The 18,355-nt window shown below is 45.6% G+C and overlaps 1 protein-coding gene across 3 annotated transcripts in view; it reads left to right on the forward strand.

The window, feature by feature from the left end:
- LOC138749470 (protein unc-13 homolog C-like) overlaps window positions 1–18,355 on the forward strand; it is an 877,967-nt gene that overhangs the window by 811,588 nt on the left and 48,024 nt on the right. For all 3 annotated transcript variants that reach the window (XM_069910841.1, XM_069910842.1, XM_069910843.1), the window contains 2 exons: window positions 3,521–3,670; window positions 3,973–4,096. In XM_069910841.1, coding sequence (XP_069766942.1) covers window positions 3,521–3,670; window positions 3,973–4,096 — 274 coding nt within the window. The remainder of the gene's footprint in view (window positions 1–3,520; window positions 3,671–3,972; window positions 4,097–18,355) is intronic.

The raw sequence follows: 18,355 nt of genomic DNA on the forward strand, positions 1-18,355 counted from the left end.
AATTGGGTCTGAAGGATTAGTCATAACTCAGATTGGTCGTGTCGGATTTGCATGTCTTAACGAGGTATTAAAGCAATGTTTCAAAACAATATTCAATAAATGAAGGATTTCAGTATATGTACAGTATTTTTTTAACATTTCGGTTGTATGTGCAAGTGGACGTAACTCATAGGTCATAAGTTGGGGACAGATCATTTGTACTTCTCAAATAATGCCTTAATCCTACGTCGTATAAATTGTGTGTACCCTTCTCAATCAAACCCATCTTATCAAAATATCTCAAAAGAGAAAAAAAGCACAAAAGGAAAATGGACCCGCCCCCCATTAATCAACCCCCTCCCTTTAAACAAGGTTAACTATATCTAATATACAAAAGGAAAGGGAAGATGCCATTCACAGACCAGACAGAGCTACTTAGGAGTATCCAAACACTTTAATTCTTGAATTGATGGTAATGCTCCACGAATGGGTCCCACCTCTTGTAAAAATTCACCTTCAACATTATATCCAATTTGGATGAAATGGAAAGACTGTGCTCCACCTACTTATATTCAATGGTTACAGGAGGTTGTGTCCTTCCTAGGTTTAGAAAGAAATCAGAGTTCCTACCCAAAATGTCGGCCATTTTGTTCCACTGATGCTGCTCGAACTGCTGGCATCATCCATGAGATTGTTTTTTGTTCCAGATTTCAGCAGGCTTAAGTCAAGTCACATTTATTTATCCTTCATACCATGCTCACTTGGTAGGATGAGATAGCATTTCTCCAGGACCACTGAGCATATTTACCTAGATGTAAGTTAGGAAAGCAGTTAACACATTAAAATATTATGGTCGTAAGATGTATACACTGAAAGTCCACGGTGCACTAAGCACATTTGTACTGGGGAAAGAGCTGTTTCCCACTCTGGACATAAGGGCCTGAGTGCTAGGTACCTCCTGCCAGATGGCAGAAGGGAAAACAGTTTACATTCAGAATGTGTGGAGTCTTTCACAACGTTTATTGCCTTCCACTTAGATCGAGTTTAGTTAATGTCCTCCATGCTAGGAAGAGGTTCCCCAATGGTCTTATCCACTCTCTTCACTAACCTCTGCAGGGTCTTGCACTCTGAGGTGGCACAGCTTCCAAACTAGGTGGTGATACAGTTGCAAAGGATGCTCTCAATATATCCTCTGTGGAATGTAATGAGGGTGGGGTGGGAGATGGACTTCCCTCAGCCTTTGAGCTGCTGGGCTTTCTTGGCTATGGAGCTGGTGTTAAGGGACAAGGTAAGGTTCTCCGCCAGGTGCACACTGAGGAACTTGATACTATTGAAGACCTCAAAGGTGGAGCCATCAATGGTCAGGGGAGCGTGATCTCCCTGGACCCTCCTGAAGTTGACAACCATCTCTTTTGGATTTTTTTAACATTCAGATGCAATCTGCAGTCTCTTGCATGGCTTGTGTATAGTTTTTGGAAGGTTTTTTTTGTTATCTGTAGCTTTGAGGAAGCCATGGTCTGGGAGGTGGTGTGAGGATACTTTATCGAAGAAATTTGCCTTTCCCATTCCCCCACCATTGCCACGCCCTTCTTCACCAATCATTTCGCAGTCAATCAGAGTTAGATCGCGGTTTCGATTTGGACTGACAGATTATTATGTCAAATGCAGTTCATAAGTAGAGCATTTGGTCTATCGTATACCTAACGAGGTGGTCAGAGATGTCCACTTGGTGCACAAATTAAGGTTGGGTCTGTAATTTGCCCCTGATTTGTAACCCTGGAGTGATGCAGCACAGAAGGAGGCTTGGCAGCTGTTGTGTGTGGAGTAGCACTTTGGTCGAGTTATTTAATTAATCCCACCTCCTTGTTCTTTCCTCAGCCTCTTAACAGCAGGTTACCTGAAGGTGGATCTCATTATGGGGTATGAATGGTTAATGCTACAAAGTTCAGTAACAAAATGTACAATTGACGATGACACAACAAATGTGAAATTATCTTGCACTATATATAATGTTTTACTGTGGATAAAGTCTATTTTCAAATTTAAAAGAAGGTTATGTCTTCTGCAGACATCAAACCAAAATCTGCCTGCCTTTCTCTTGACTAGCCTTTCTTTCTCACTGGGCATAATATTTAACATGCAGGTCTGACTGATAGAAAGTATTTTCTTAGAAGGTATCCTCAGCTCAATATTATACTCTCTCAGTGTACCAGTACATGGCAGTGATATTGCACTCCCTTGGTGTACCAGTACTGGGCAGTGATATTACATTCCTTCTGTGGACTAGTACTGGGCAGTGATATTACACTCCCTTGGTATACCAGTACTGGGCAGTGATATTACACTCCCTCTGTGTACTAGTACTGGGCAGTGATATTACACTCCCTCTGTGTACTAGTATTGGGCAGTGATATTACACTCCCTTGGTGTACCAGTACTGGGCAGTGATATTACACTCCCTTGGTGTACCAGTACTGGGCAGTGATATTACACTCCCTTGGTGTACTAGTACTGGGCAGTGATATTACACTCCCTCTGTGTACTAGTACCGGGCAGTGATATTACACTCCCTTGGTGTACCAGTACTGGGCAGTGATATTATACCCCATCTATGTACCGTGATCCAGCTGTAAAATCACACCCTCTTTGTGTACTGGTAACTGGCAGTGATATTACACTCCCACTATGTACTGGTAACTGGCAGTTTAAAATTGCCGATTACATTGGTTTAGACAATGGACAAAAGGTGCTGGAGTAGGCTAATTGATCTGGTTAATTTTCTGCATCTATACCCGGTAATCGTGCCATGTGAAATATAGCCAACTGCCAACCCTCCTAGGAAGCAGGTAAACTTACCAGTCTCGCTGCACTTGGGAGCCTTTCCCACTGTACCATGATTTACCTGGTTAATCGGCAACCCAGCATTTTAAGGGGGGGGGAGGTCCTCTCTGCCAGCAGTGACAATGTGAGAGCAGAAAGTGCTTTCACAACGCCAGAAGGTGATTAGTGAGTTAACTTGGCTGGGCCTTGGCACTTGTCCCCACCAAGTGTCAGAACTGATTGAATTTAACTCGCCCTGTCAGGTTACACTCCCTCGATGTAGTGGTACCTGGCAGTTTTACAGTTTGTATGTTAAAAGCTGAATTTCAGCATTCTTTAATTTCATTTTAAATTTAATGGTACAGCATGTCAGAAGCTGATTCTGGTTATTGAAGCCCATAACACCCAATTAACCTACAATCCCCGCACATTTTGAACAGTGGAAGAAAACCGGAGCATCCAGAGGAGACCCACGCAGACACAGGGAGAATGTACAAACTCCTTACAGACAGCGCGGGATTTAAATCCGGTGACTGGTGGCATTGTAGTGTTTCACTAACTGTGCTGCCCTTTGTTTTATGTTAAAGGGCAAATCATTGTGGTTGCATTTCCTTTCAAGTTTTGTTGTTCTTGGTAGTTTAGTGATTTGAAGACGTTGTTGTATTTTGATATTCGACTTTGCATGCATGACCTCCTCACTAACCCCACTTTATTGCTTTAGCTTCCAGTCCGTCATTGAAGAATGCGTGAAGCAGATGAACCTCGAGTTGTATCAAATGAGAGGGAACGGGAACACATCGACCAACAGGAACAGCGCAGCCATGGATGCAGAAATTGTCTTGCGGCCTTTAATGGACCTGCTGGATAAAAAGTAAAGTGGCTCATCCACAAGGTTCAGCTCCAAGAGAGTCATTTCACCCCTCCTCTCCCCACTCCATATTGACACATCTCTGCATTGAATTGAAATGCACATATCATGTACACATCTTGAAAATTTGGCCTATAAATTGTAGTCATCAGGAAGCTGCTTTGCCAGTCTGTATTTTACCGAGGTACTTACAGGATACTGTTTTATATGGATGGTTTGCTGACAGATTTTGTGAAGCAGAATCCAAGTCTTTTTATGTCTTTACTGTCTGGCGACAATTGATGTATTTTTCCTTTATATTCCAGCCTGACTCTGTTTGATAAAATCTGTGAAAAGACTGTTTTAAAAAGGGTTCTGAAGGAACTTTGGAAATTAATTCTGAACACAATGGAAAGAAAGATAGTTCTGCCTCCGCTAACAGACCAAAGTGTAAGTACCATCCTACCGTCGCCATATTTCAAAAAGTAGACACCGGCTCCCTTCCAAATATCTGACTGGAAGGCAGGGGTGACACAGATCCCACACGCACACACTGAAACAAACATAGCAAAGCTGTGAGATTAAATGTCAGTCCAAAGATAAAAAATGATGGACCTCCCTGACTAATGTTAGGTCTGCTTTGTTCATGAATGAGTGAGACAAACACCAGACTGAGTCGAAATCAGGGTTCTTTGTTCTTTATTACCGGATTGTAACCCTTGCGACTAACGATGTTAGTCGGAGAATGCATTCTGCCGTTATCAGCAAAATGGTGATTTTTTATACCCTTGGATACGTGCTTAGAACATCATCATATCATTACTTGTCCAATGACTAAAACTGTTGCTATCCTTTCCCTGCTAGCTTCCTGCCTCTCAATCCATCAATGTCTCTCTTATCTTGTAAGTACAAGGATGCATTCACATCTTGTTACAGCCCTGTACAGGGTAACTCCTTACACATTCCCATCTCATGATGTTTTACCTTACACTAATCTGGCATTCGTTTCTAATCAGGAACTGGGACAGCAATTAATGTGGAATGAATGTTTCTCCAATGTCTTCTATGCATTTTTTGAAGAACATGATCAGTCATGACTATCCTATTTAAATAATTAATGATAATTAATATAATTATTCTAATTAATAATTTTATGATATCACAATTTATCAGTAAGTGATGATTTAATAATTAATAGGTAAGAATTTTCAAGTTACCTTCATTTTGTACTGGGCAAAGTTATTGCAAACAAAATCCTGCAGTGGGTTTATACCTGCCGAGATTGGGCAGGTGTTGACCTCACAGTTAACTCTGTACAAACCATTTCTGAATAGGCTCCTGAAGCTGGGAAGCCTTGCACACATTCTTCTTCCTTGTAGGTAGACCCCCAGGATCAAGGATAATCCATTCACTCCGGTTTTCCAGATTTGCAGGTGGCTAGGGAGGCCAGTTTGGGAACAGCAAACTCTTCTGCAAGCCAGGTAGTTTGTGGAAGACAAGAAGCTGGGTAGACTGTGAGATGATCTGCTTCTTCACTGACGGACGTCAGTGTGCTCGACCATGGTCTAGGTTTAAATTTTAGATCAGATTTGGCCACGTCTTCACTGCGACAGATCACTCCCTGTTCACATCTTATAACAGCAGGATGATCTGTCAATTATAAAGTCCATTGTTTACTCATCTTATCCGAGGAAGCTGGTTGATATATAGGGCTGGGTCTTACAATCCCTGACGTTTCAGTCTTGGTTAGATTGATCCTCTCTCATTGAGTTAGTATGGTCGGTGTCTCAATTACAATAATGGAGGATGACCGTTAGGGAATATTAACTGGTGTCTGACACATGGAAAAAGAATTGAGACAAGCTCACACACTCCTAATGAATGAATCAAAGTTTCTGGCTGACTTTATTACTATTCAAATAGAGAATAATTGTGTGAACAATTACATTGGCTTCAGAAAGCCCAAGGATCACAGGCGAGTTGTAAATTTTAGCTTGATTTTTTTGAGCAACAGTGAGATCTCGGTTTAAGCTAGAGATTAGATTGGCTGCTCTCGTTGTTGCCAACCTGACTGCAATGTTCGATGTTTGCAAATGGACCCCATCACTCTGAGAGGCTGGAAAAGGCCCAGAGAGGTGAGGGAGTTCCCGGGTGCACAAGGAAACCTCAGGCCCCTCTTCTCTCCCAACACCAGTGTAATGGAAACAGGAGAGTGTACCTGCTGTACCTGCTGCTCACTTCAGCGGTGTTCCTTATGTTTTACCACTGCACCATCCTCCGACACCAACCTTCTACCTTGACATCCAAATACGTTGTTCATTAATAATATACTGAACTCCACACACTCTAGGCTGAAGAATTCCAAAGTCTGCTGCCCTATGAGTGTAGAAATCCCATCCTGTCTGAGTCCTGGTGAAGTCCTCTGCTACTGTCTCCAAGACACTCACAGCAGGTTTGCGATCCCCTCCTCAGCTCCTCTGTGGCTGGCTGCTCTCATCCAGGAATTCATTCCATCCATTGGACATCCAACATTTCAGCATCTGATATGGCCTATCCATACCGAGCTGACATTAAACTCTCCTAGCCCTGATGCTGAGGGAAGTTGTTTGGGGCATCCCGTCTGCCTCTGGGTCCGCCTGTCTCCTGGGTCCATCTGCCTGCCTGGGTCCATCCGCTTGCTGGGTCCGTCTACCTGCTGGGTCCGTCTGCCTGCTGGATCTGTCTGTCTACCTGTGTCCATCTGCCTGCCTGCCTGGTCCATCCGTCTGCCTGGGTCCCATCTTGGCCAAGATTTAAAGGCCATCCCGCTCAGATTCAGCTCTATATGAAGTTAATGGGCAAGGATGACCATGTAGATTTTGTCTAGACATACAGCACAGTAACAGGCCCTTTGGAACAGTGGGACAGTGGGAGCAGCCACATAAACACAGAGAGAGCATACAAACTCCATACAGTCAGTGCGGGATTCGAACCTGGATCGCTAGCGCTGTGACAGTGTTGGACTAACCACTACACTGACCGTACTGCCTGAATATTGATTATTTCACCTCATCAATAATCATCGGGGTTTATTTGCCTAAATCTCCAAATTGTTCCAATTTGTTCCAGGTAGCCCTACCCCACTCTGGTTCCACTGTTCCTTTACCCTGGCCTGGACTTACATTTTTCTTTCTAACTTTTCCCCCCTCCCCCACCTTCCTAAAGGTCTCTCACTCTAGGCCATCCCTCTACCTCCCACACCTCTGTCCTATCATCTCTGGGCCCATACCCCACCTCTATTCAGTCCAGGCCCCAGAACCGAAATAATGACTGGCCATTTCTACCCAGTGATGCTGCCTGACCTGCTGAGCGCCTTCACCTTTCCATTGTTTGCTGCTGCTAAAAGCTTTGATCTTTCACCCCATGACCTAATTGGGAGAAAAGGTAACAAGGAATTGCGTGCAAGATATCGAACGTTCAAGCAGAGTCAGGTAATGATTAAAACTTGGGGCTTTCAGTTTATGTTCAATCCATAACTGACAAGTCCTGAATGTCAGCACAGATAGTGGTTGTTTGTCTCCCATCAATAAATGAGCAATAAATGTTGGGCAAAGTAGTTTGTGGCCACTTACAGGAATACTCTTCATTTAAATGGAAGGGGGCACGGAGGTTAACTTTCCATTTCATTACACTGGCGACATGACTGAAAAGCCATTTTCTGAACAGATGTCACTGTCAAGTTGCCAACGCAGAAGACAGAGACTCCATTAATGGTTGCTTTTGGAAACATAAATCATTGCCAGGCAGTGCACAGGTTATTTGAATATAATTTATTAAAGAGGGTAGGACTATTGTCGACCAATTTTCAGTAAAACATTACACAATTGCAGTGCTCTAATTGTAACCAAGTGCTCTTTGCTGGATTGTAATCAGGCAATGGTTTGAACATTCTGACAATTACCATTGATCTCTAACATAGTTTTGTCACTTCAATTGAATTGTACTATTGATCGATGAAACAGTGAACAAGTTCTTCCCACAACCCCCAGAACAGGATGTGATTAGCTTGCAGTGCACTTCAGCCAACACGGTGAATGTCTGCCACTTCTACCCTCCCTGCATGGCTGCATGTGACTGCCTGCACATGCAGGCACCTTCTCCAGGGAGCCACATGCAGTGCTGGGGGCTATTTGAACACAAAATGTGTGCACTCATCATTGAGCAGTGGCTGAGATGTATGGGGCATTCAGATACTGTGCCAGGGATTTAGCTGGGAAAGACAGAAAGTGGAGAAAGCAGAGGGGCTTTCCAGCAGATGCTCAGAGAAAGGGGCAAGGCATGGTGCGGAGTCCTAGTCCAAGCCCAGGGCATGGTGAGAGAGGAAGGTTAACGATCTCACACAAGGTGCAAAGGTGAACCTAATGTCCTCACAAATGCATCGAGATGCATCTCCTAAATTAGAATTAAACAGGAGAGCCTGCAGCCGCTGTGATTGCAGTGCAATACACCAAAATGCTGGAGAAACTCATCAGGTCATAGGAAGCAGAGGTGTATAACAAACGTTTTGGACATGTCCTTCGTCAAGGTATAACCAGAAAGCAGGCAGGCACCTGAATTAAAAAGATGAGGCGAGGAAAGAAGAAGGGGCAAGGGGAGAAGCACAGGCCAAGAGGTCATAGGTGAAAATGGAAGGGAGAGCAGGAGAGGGATATGAAGGAGGGGATAACTCTGAAAGGGAAGGGAATGGGAGAAAATGAGACAGAGGGATAGAGAGAAATAGGGGGGTGGAGAGAGAGAGAGGGGAAGAGCCTAAAAGAAAATGGAGACTTCAATGTTAATGTCATATGGTTGGAAAGTCCCCAGATAAATATAAGGTGTTGCTCCTCCCATTTGCGGGTAGCCTCAGTTTGGCAGTGCATCAGGCCATGGACAGACATGTCAGTGTGGAAGTGTTGTATGAAATTGGGATGTTGGCCACTGGAAGATCCCTGTTATTGCTCACAGACTGAAGGTGCTCAATGAAATGATCTCCCAGTCTGCATCCAGTCTCTCTGATGAAGGGTAGTTGACCCTGCAGGTTCACAAGTGAAATGTTGTTTCACTTAGAGAGGCGGTTTTGGGTGCCGAATGGTGGTGAGGGAGGAGATGGTTCCATGTGGCACTTCCTGCTGGTGGCGTCACATTGTAGGTGGTGGAAATTACAGAGAATACTACGTTGCATGCAGAGGCTGGCGGCATGGTAGGTGAGGACAAGGGGAATCCTGTCCTTGTTGTAACTCGGGGTGAGGGGGCCAAGGTGGATGTGCGGGAGATAGAGGAGATGCATGTAAAGCTAGACGTGATCTGTCAAGGCTGTCTTTGGGCTTGTTCTGACCTTCTGGCTTGACTTGTGTCACGCACAGCTATTGGGGTTGCTTTGAGGAATCGATTTTGCTGCCCGTCATCATTTACATCATGCTGGATGTTTCCAGCAGGACCTTGTGGAGATACGTCCCACCATGGCGCAGAATCCGTAAGGGTACCATGGATTTTGCGGTCGGACGGCACATGCCACAACACCGCGGTAACCTCCCTCTTCCTGAGGGACAATTCTCCTCAAGAGAATCATAATTACTCCCGCCAAATAGGGAAATAGAGGAAATGCAGGAAGAGGGGAAGACACATTTCTGAAGAAAGATAAAGCTGAATATTCTGGAAAGGAAGACCTCGTCCTGGGGGCAGATGTGACGGAGACAGAGGAATTGAGAGAAAAAGGACAGGGTGGGAATAGGTGTAGTCAAAATAGCTGTGGCTGTTGGTGGGTTTGTAGAAAATGTTTGTTGAGACAGATCGAAAAAGGAGTGAGCATCACCAGAAATGGGGTCAAGTGAATTTGAGATTGGGGTGAAAGTTAGCAACAAAGTGGATAAAGTTGACGAGCTCCTCGTGAACGCATGAGGCAGCATCAATGCTCACACATCGATGTAACGGAGGAAGAGATGAAGAGCCTTGCTGTGCTATGGCCTCGTGGTGTCTGTATGCTGCGTGTGATCATTAGGCAGTGGCCAACATGTTTAATTTCCTGGCAAAAAGGGATGATTTCAGTAGATTTAGAAACAAATATGCATCTTCTAGAAATAAATCAATAGTTGGATGAAGGGGTTGGCTTATATGAGGAGAGATTGAGTCGTCTGGGTCTGAACTTGCTGGAATTTAGAAAAATTAGGAGATTTTATAGAAATGTACAAAATTATGAAAGGCAAGTTGTTTCCATGGTGGGGAGACCAGAACTGGGGGAAATAGCCTCAAGAATTAGGGTAGTAGATTGAGGATGGAGATGCGGAGGAACTGCTTTTCCCAGAAGGTGGTGAATCTGTGGAATTCGCTGCCCATTGAAGCAGTGGAGCTGACCTCAGTACATTTATTTAAGGCAAGGTTGGATAGATTTTTGCATAGTTAGGGAATTAAGGGATATGGGTAAAAAGCAGGTCGGTGGAGATAAGCCCATCACAGTGGCCTGAATAACCAACTCCTCCTCCTATTTCTTATGTTGTTATGGATGGACATAGGAATTAAAAGCACACGCATGCACGCATACACACACGCGCGTACACACACACACAACTGGACATGCACGCGTGCACACACACAACCGGACACACACACACGCACGCGCGCACACACACACACGCACACACACACACACACACACACACACACACACACACACACACACACACACACACACACACACACACACACACACACACACACACACACACAACAAAGGCATTGAATGAATCCAGATGGGGTTGAATGCAGATGTCAGTGGACCTGTTGAGAATATTCGGCATGACAACATGTAGAAACCCACTGGTTTTGACTTGTTCAACATCCTCCTTGTGTTTTCACAATGTCTGAAACTCCTGGCACAGGGAGGCAGTGCGTTGCGATCCCAAAGTCATGGAAGCAGCATGAGCTTGGTGCTCCAGCACTTGGCATGGTGAGTTCCTGAACCCGGTGCTGTTGCTATGGAAAAGGGGAGGAACTCACTCATGTGTACCCGTTAATTTTGAGAGGAATTTGGAATTGCTGTCCTACTGACATTTTGTTCAGAGAATCTAAGTGTTCTGCAGTACAGGAAAATGCAAAGAGAGATAAAGCAATATTGTTGAAAGCTTAGTTTCACTTTGATTTTACGATCTCAGTGTGGCAAAGAGGGGCAGAGGAAGAGAGTAGTGGAAATGGACAGGGGATTGTTTGATAATTTCAGTATGTGCTATGGTCTCTATACAATTGCTCATACATCCAGTTTCTCATGCAAAGCCCACATTTTGGGCCAGATGCCTTTATTGAGACTGGGGAAGTGGAGAAGAGAGGCAGTGTACACAGAACAGGGGGGAAGGGTGCACAGGGTCTCACGTGGTGAATCATGGAGAGGACAAAGGAAAATCCCAGAAGCAGGGAGGGAGAAGCAAGAAAAATACAGATGGAGAAGTGTCACCACACAGGGGGGAGTGGGTGATTAGAAACAAAAGCTACCATTGCAGGAATGGTAAAGAGACCAGATGGGCCTGGTGTGGGGGTGAGGTGGAGAGTGTGGAAGAATCCAGGGAGGAGATGGAACCAAAGAGGGAATGGGGATGAGAATGGATGGAAAGAGGATGAGAGTGAAAATGGATGCAAAGAAAAAGAGCAGAAGGGATTCAGAAGAAGAGAGAGGACTTGTTGCCTGAAATGAGAAACCTCAATGTTCACGCCACTGTGCTGTGGACAGCCCAGGTGGAATATGAGGTACGATCCTATGGGTTACGTTGGGCCTCCCTCTGGCAGTGGAGAAGGCCCAGGACAGACAGATTGGGGTGGGAACGGGAAGGGGAGTTGAAATGGCAGTGACTGGGAGCTCGGAATATCCACCGTGGACAGAGTGTAAATGCTCTGTAAAATGGTCCCCAAGTCTGTGTTTGGTCTCACCGTTGTGCAGGAGGCCACATAGAGAGCACTGAGTGCAGTGGATGAAGATAGGTGGAGGTGAATCTTCACCTCGCGAGGATGGGCTGTTTGGGTCCCTGGATGGTGATGGAGGTGGGGGGGAGAGGTGTAGGAGCAAGTGTTACATTTCCTGGGGTCACAGAGAGGTGGGTGGGTTGGGATGAGCAGACGAGGGAGTTACAGAGGAAAGGGGTGGGGGGTGGTAGATTGTCTGATGGTGGGGTCTAGTTGCAGTTGATGGAAACAGCGGAGGAATTCTCACCCATTTTCATCCCCTTCCTGTTTGGATGCATCCACCTCCACTGGATTCTTTGCTCTTCCTTCCTGCTCCCCCATCCCTTGCCCTTCAGTTCCACCACCATGTTCACCGTTACTTGCAGCGTTTCTCATCACCCATTCCCCTGTGGGTTCATCTTCCTTCACCTGACCCCTTTGTTTCTCCAATCCTCTGCTCGGCCCATCACCTCCATCTGGTCCATCAATCCCCCATGGGACCCTGTCTCCCCTCCCCTCTGTCCCACCCCCCAAACCCCCTCCCTCCCTTCTCACCCTCTCCCTCCCCTTCCACCCCATCCCACCCCCTCCCACCATCCCACCCTTCCCTCCCACCTCTCACCACATCCCACCCCCTCCCTCCCTATCCCTCCCCCTTTCAACCCCCTCCCACCCAACCTCATCCCCCCCATCTCACCCCACTCCGTCCAGTCCCACCCTGTCCCACCCTTCCCATCTTGTCCCACTCTGTCCCACCCTCTCCCACCCAACCTTGTCACACCCCTCTCAACTCTTTACATTTGCTTCTCTACTATGTGAAGGGTTTCGGCCCAAAACACTGACCATTCTCTCACTGATGCACCTCAGTTCCTCTAGCGGATGGGGTTTATTCCCTAATTAATGGTTACTGGAGCTTTGCTTATTGCTAAAGAAATAATTTGCATTCTCTGAAGTATTATACCGCTCACAAGCAAAGAAATAAATCTCTTCTGCAAAGCTCATCAACCAAAGATGCCAGTGCTCTGAGCAAGACAGACAGATACAACAGCATATTTGAATGTATTGAAAACCATTCTGAAATCAAAAATAGCTATCACATGAATGAAGTTAACAACTTGAAATAGGTGAGATGGAAATCTCCATCCTCACACTCTAAATTGTAACATGTGCACAGCAGTGTATCTATCACAACATCAACATGTTCACTTCTCTGGTTATTTATCTATGAATAAGGTTACAAAATCAGCATCAATTTTGCAGGATGAAATCATTCAAAAGAGTCCTGTTCCCTGTAATTCATGTGAAACTATTGTATCGGACATCAGAGATGTTTTTTACACAGCCACTGCCTTCCAGGAAAATATTCCCATTTTCCCTGGAGCGTATGTTTTGTAAAAAGCTCGGAACAGGAATGATGGTGCCATTCCCATTCTGAAATTTTATTTCCTAGACCCCTTGTTCATTTCTCGGAATGTCTATAGTCTAAAGTGAACTGCAGGGATTCCATGAACAACGGGCTAATAAATAGGACATGGGCACAGTGGTGTTACAAGTCCCACCTCTTTACTTACCGCACTTCCGGGTTGCTGTCTAAACTCATGTAAAAAAAATGGAGGTCTGGAGGTTTGGTCATTCGTATGTGAATTACCAATGCTGAGACATTCTTCAGATGGATAAAATCACGTAGTTAATCTAAAAAAAACAGAAAAGAAACAGAAAAAAATGCTGAGTAGGAATGGGGCATTTGAAATGGATCAAATCAATTACCAGCTTCACACCTGATTAGTTATGATTAATATGCATGGTTTTTTTCAGATACTCTAGCCATCTACAATGAGGTCCACACTGTTGATTGAGTCATCTCTGCTTTGTCCCACTTATTTCTGTTTCCCGTGTTTTGCATTATATTTAACCTCATTCTCCATATCACTATTAAGCTGACATCTCGTACATTCTATCATTTCTGCTTCGTTCGGTGAGTTGTGGCTTTTTTCCCCATGTAGAAAAGTATCTTGACAGTCCCTGAACTATCCTCGCTTTAAAGATTGTCCGTTATTTTGTTGAATTTCTTCTTCTGGGCCAGATCCTTCATAGATTTCCAAAAACTAACTTCCTCAATTAACTAATCTAAACTGAAATATTCTAACAACAGTTTCCACCGAAGTTCATTTCAGGACTAAATCCAGCAATGAGATCCTCCTCCGTAAAAATGTAACTCAGAGAATTGCCTCTTCTGCATGCCAGCACAATTTAACATTGGGATCATTAAAGTCCTTCATTATCACTATGGATGGCACGGTTAGTGCAGCAGTTAACACAACGCTGTTACAGCACCAGCGATTGGGACCGGAGTTCGAATCCTGCACTGTCTTTAAGGAGTTTGTACGCTCTCCCTGTGTCTGCGTGAATTTCCTTGGGGGGCTCCAGTTTCCTCCCACTGTTCAAAACAAACTGGAGTTGTAGGTCAACTGGGTGTAATTAGTCAACACGGGCTTGTGGACTGAAATGGCCTGTTACCCTGCTGTATGTCTAAATTTTAAAAATTTTAATTTAAAATTGAAAAAAGTTCTTGCTCCTTGTAGTTCAAAAATTTCAATTTATTGCCCTTTAACGTTGCAGACACTAAGCAAATAAATTATTTTCGAGACCCTGACAGTATTCCCTCTATTAAATAGTGAAATAAGGTTCTCAATCAAAATGCTGCTCCTTTTCCCAGGTCTTTACCTTTCCTGGCTGTATTCCAGCATAATTACCTCTAACAAGGCAGTTCTGTTGACATGTTTCAGACTTTCTTCGGACTGACTTGTTTGTGACATTCCTCAAAACTCTGGGTCAAACACAGTCTGCCGGGTCGAGCAGCGTCAGTGGGAGAGAAAATGTTGGATGTTTTAGGTCAAACCTGAGAGATAGCTAAAGTGAGGACAGACTGGGGGGTGTGGTGGGGGTGGTGTTGGACAGGGGCCAATGGAAGGATTGATGAGCCAGTGAGAGAAGAAGGATGGCAGACACATGAGGCAATGGAGGCGGTGGATTGGCAGATGCCAGGCAAAGGCAGGAGGAGACAAGAGAAAAAGTTCTCAGGTGAATGCAACTGAGTCAGAGAGAGTGGAAGTGGAGATGATGTGGGGGGTGTAGATGGAGGGTTATAAGTGGAGGCAAGAGCTACTGGTGCTATAACCTGTTGTAAAGAAACAGAGAAGGAAATGGTGAGGGGAGAGGGTTTGAATTCCATCAGCAATGTGTGGTTGGGAGAGCATGGAATCAAAGAAGGGAAAAGGGGTATCAGTTGGGAAAAAGAATGGCCGATGTTTGGTCGGAACCTTTCATCAAAGCTGAGAGTTCAGAGGGGAGATGGCCAGTGTGATGAGGTCATGGAGGGATGGGGTTCTCCACCTTTACGTCTGTAGTCTCTCATGACTTGCCTCCAGTAAAGGCCATTGGATCAAAGCAGGAAAACACAGTGAAGTCAGAGAGACCCGCATGGTTACAATACAGAGACAGGCCCTTCAGCCCACCATGTCCATGCTAACCCATTGACCAGCATGGCCCAGAGCCTGCCACGTCTTAACGCGTTGTTCTCATTCATCTCTTCTCTGATTCCAAATTTTTTAAGCTTTCACCCCAGTTTCTGAACTCCTATCAATGAAATTCACCAACCATTGTGAAAACCTCCATCAAATCTCTCCATATTGTGTGTCCAAAGAGATTTGCCAGCATTTGCTGCCTTTTCACATTGCTGAATTTTCTCTCCTTGGTATCTCTGCTTGGCCTTGACCTTGACCTTGACATCTGCACTTCCCTGATGTTACATATCAAATTATTATTTGCCAAATCTATACTTTTGTATTTAATGTGCCTATCTTCTAAGGCAATGGTCTGCATATTCCAACAATTTTATCAATATCTGTCTTGGAATATTGAAGTATTTACTTCACAGCTGTGTGTTTAAAAGCTGGTTTGTATGATTAAGTATTGGGCCACATGTAATAGTCTATTCGATGCGATAGCTTGTTCTCAACAGTACCAGAGTCCTGTGTCGCTGAGCACCTGCCAATCCTATCACTGTTACACATTCAGGAATGTTGCAAAGCTTATGAATGATCCAACTGAATTAGTGTTCATGTCAGGAATGCAAGCTTCTGTAATTCAGACTCAACATTCAGCACCAGTCCCAAGATCTGCACAGAATACTCATGTCTGAACAAAGCCTATGTAATTTTCCCTCTAACAATACAAAAGCTAAATGGAGTCATGGCCAAGAACGAGCAAGGGATCACAATACACGACAAACATCACCCAATGCCTTCACTGCAGAAAGCACATCACTACCTTGTTGCCTACCAATTAATGAGAACATGGTGTGCAGCCAGTCGAAACTGCAGTGTGGAATGGCAGTGCAGTTCAGAAGGCTTTGAGAACCATGGAAGGCTAGAATCAATTAAACTGCGTCGCTTGAAGACTGTCTGCAGTTCCAACAGAGAGGGAGCACATTGGCCAGAGTCATTGGCAGGTTTCAATGCAGACATCTCTGTCACTACTTCTGCCATTGCGCTCCGGATTAGAGATGTGACCTGTAGCCATCCTCATCCACCTTGTTGCTTGTTTCATTCTGGAAAATTGCCATTCTTCAGGAACACTGACCCATACCCAGGTGTGTGAGTCTCTGTCCATGCTGACCCTTACCCAGGTGTGTGAGTACCTGTCCATGCTTACATGTACCCAGATGTGTGAGTACCTGTCCATGCTGACCCGTATCCAGGTGTGTGTTATCTGTAACCAAAAGGGATGAAGATTCTAGAACAAAACTAGAATGCTGGAGGAAGTGAACAGGTCAAGAAGCATCTGTGGAAGCAAAACCTCTGTCGCCTGGAACGATATTTCAGCGTCGGGGCTGGGCTGCGTGGGAATTGGAATGATGGTTCGTGTATTTCACTGTGTTGGGTGGGATAGAGGCTGGTGGGTGGAATCCAGTGAGGAGGAGATGAGGGGCAGCCGGAACAGGGTGCGAGAGGAGGGAATGTGAATGCTGATTGCAGAGAGAAGATAGCCAGTGTGTGTTTGAGGAGAACTCCTTGGGGGTTGTGTTCACCTGAAATGGGAGAATTCAGTGTTGATACCCTTGGTTTGGGTGTGTTTGGCCTCTCCATGTTGAGGGAGCCGACTGAGTGTGGACAGGTTAGGGCTGGGCACTCAGCCAAGGTTATCAACTGTGTGGTACTGAGACTTCTGTGTTGGATATATCAGTTTGAGATGTCGCACAGGATCAATGTCTTCAATGGAAAGGCTTACAAATGAGCATAGTTGGGTTTCCTTATGTAACTGTCACAGCATCTGGCCACTGTCTTGTTCCATCAAACGTTCTAGCAGCCGCTCTTTTCACAGCTGGCTGCTTCACAGAAATACTTCCTGACTGACATAGGCCCAGCCGAAGCAGTGCTGCCACCTCAGTGATGGACTCTGGCATAATGAAGCTGACTGGCAGAGGGCTCCCAAGGTATCTGCACAAGCTGGTGCCTAGAGGGGGCAAGCATCTGCTGCAAGGATAGCCACAAACCCACCACCTGGGAACTTCAGAGGAAGAGTCACGGAGGTTGGGCACAGAGGTACATGAGGAATACAACCAGAATATACGATGAAGAATACAGCCGGGACATATGGTGAAGAATACAGCTGAGACATATGACGAGGAATACAGCCAGGACAAACTATGAGAAATACAGCTGGGACGTACGATGAAGAATACACCTGGGACATACGGTGAGGAATACAGTGGGGGTGTATGGTGGAGAATACAGCCAGGGTGTACAGTGAAGAATACAGCTGGAGTGTATGGTGAAGAATACAGCTGGGCCATTCAATGAGAAAAACAGCCAGGGTGTATAGTGAAGAATACAGAGAGGACATATGGTGAAGAATACAGCTGGAGTGAATGGTGAAGAATACAGCTGGAGTGTACGGTGAGGAATACAGTGGGGGTGTATGGTGGAGAATACAGCCAAGGTGTATGGTGAAGAATATAGCTGGGATGTACGGTGAAGAATACAGCTGGAGCATACAGAGAAGACAGCCAGGGTGTATGGTGAAGAATACAGCTGGGGTATATGGTGAAGAAGGCAGCCAGGGCATACAGGGAAGAATGCAACAGGGATGTACGGTGAAGAATACAGCCGGGGCATAAGGTGAAGAATACAGCTAGGATGTAAGATGAAGAATACGGCCGGGATGTACGGTGAAGAATACAGCTGGGCCGTATTGCACAGAGGTACAGGAAGTACGGGAAGGAGGGGGGAAGGGGGGAGGATTTGGGAAGGGGAAAGGAGGGAGGGGAAGGAAGTGGGAAGGGGAAAGGAGGGAAGAAGGGAGAGGGAGGTGAGGGAAGGAGGCAAGGAGGGGGAAGGATTTGGAAGGGGAAGGAGGGAGGGAGGATGGTGCAAAAAGGTTGGGGAAGGAGGTGGGTTAAGGATATGGGGATGGAGGGAATGGCCGTTTTGGGGGGAGAAGGGAGGGAGGAGGGGGCAGAAGGGAGGGAAAGGAGGGGGGAAGGAGGTGGGGGGAGGACATAGGTTAAGGACGTGGGGGAAGGATGGAAGGAAGGAAGGGGGACGGAAGTGGGAAGGGGAAGGAGGCAAGGAGGGGGAAGGATTTGGAAAGGGGAGGGGGAAGGAGGGAGGGAGGAGGGGGCAGGAGGGAAAGAAAGGTGGGGAAGGAGGTGGGTTAAGGATGGGGGAATGGAGGGAAGGGGTTGAAGGAGGAGGGAAGGAGTGT

This window comes from Narcine bancroftii, chromosome 14 (genome assembly GCF_036971445.1).
Source record: "Narcine bancroftii isolate sNarBan1 chromosome 14, sNarBan1.hap1, whole genome shotgun sequence".
NCBI classification, from domain to species: domain Eukaryota; kingdom Metazoa; phylum Chordata; class Chondrichthyes; order Torpediniformes; family Narcinidae; genus Narcine; species Narcine bancroftii.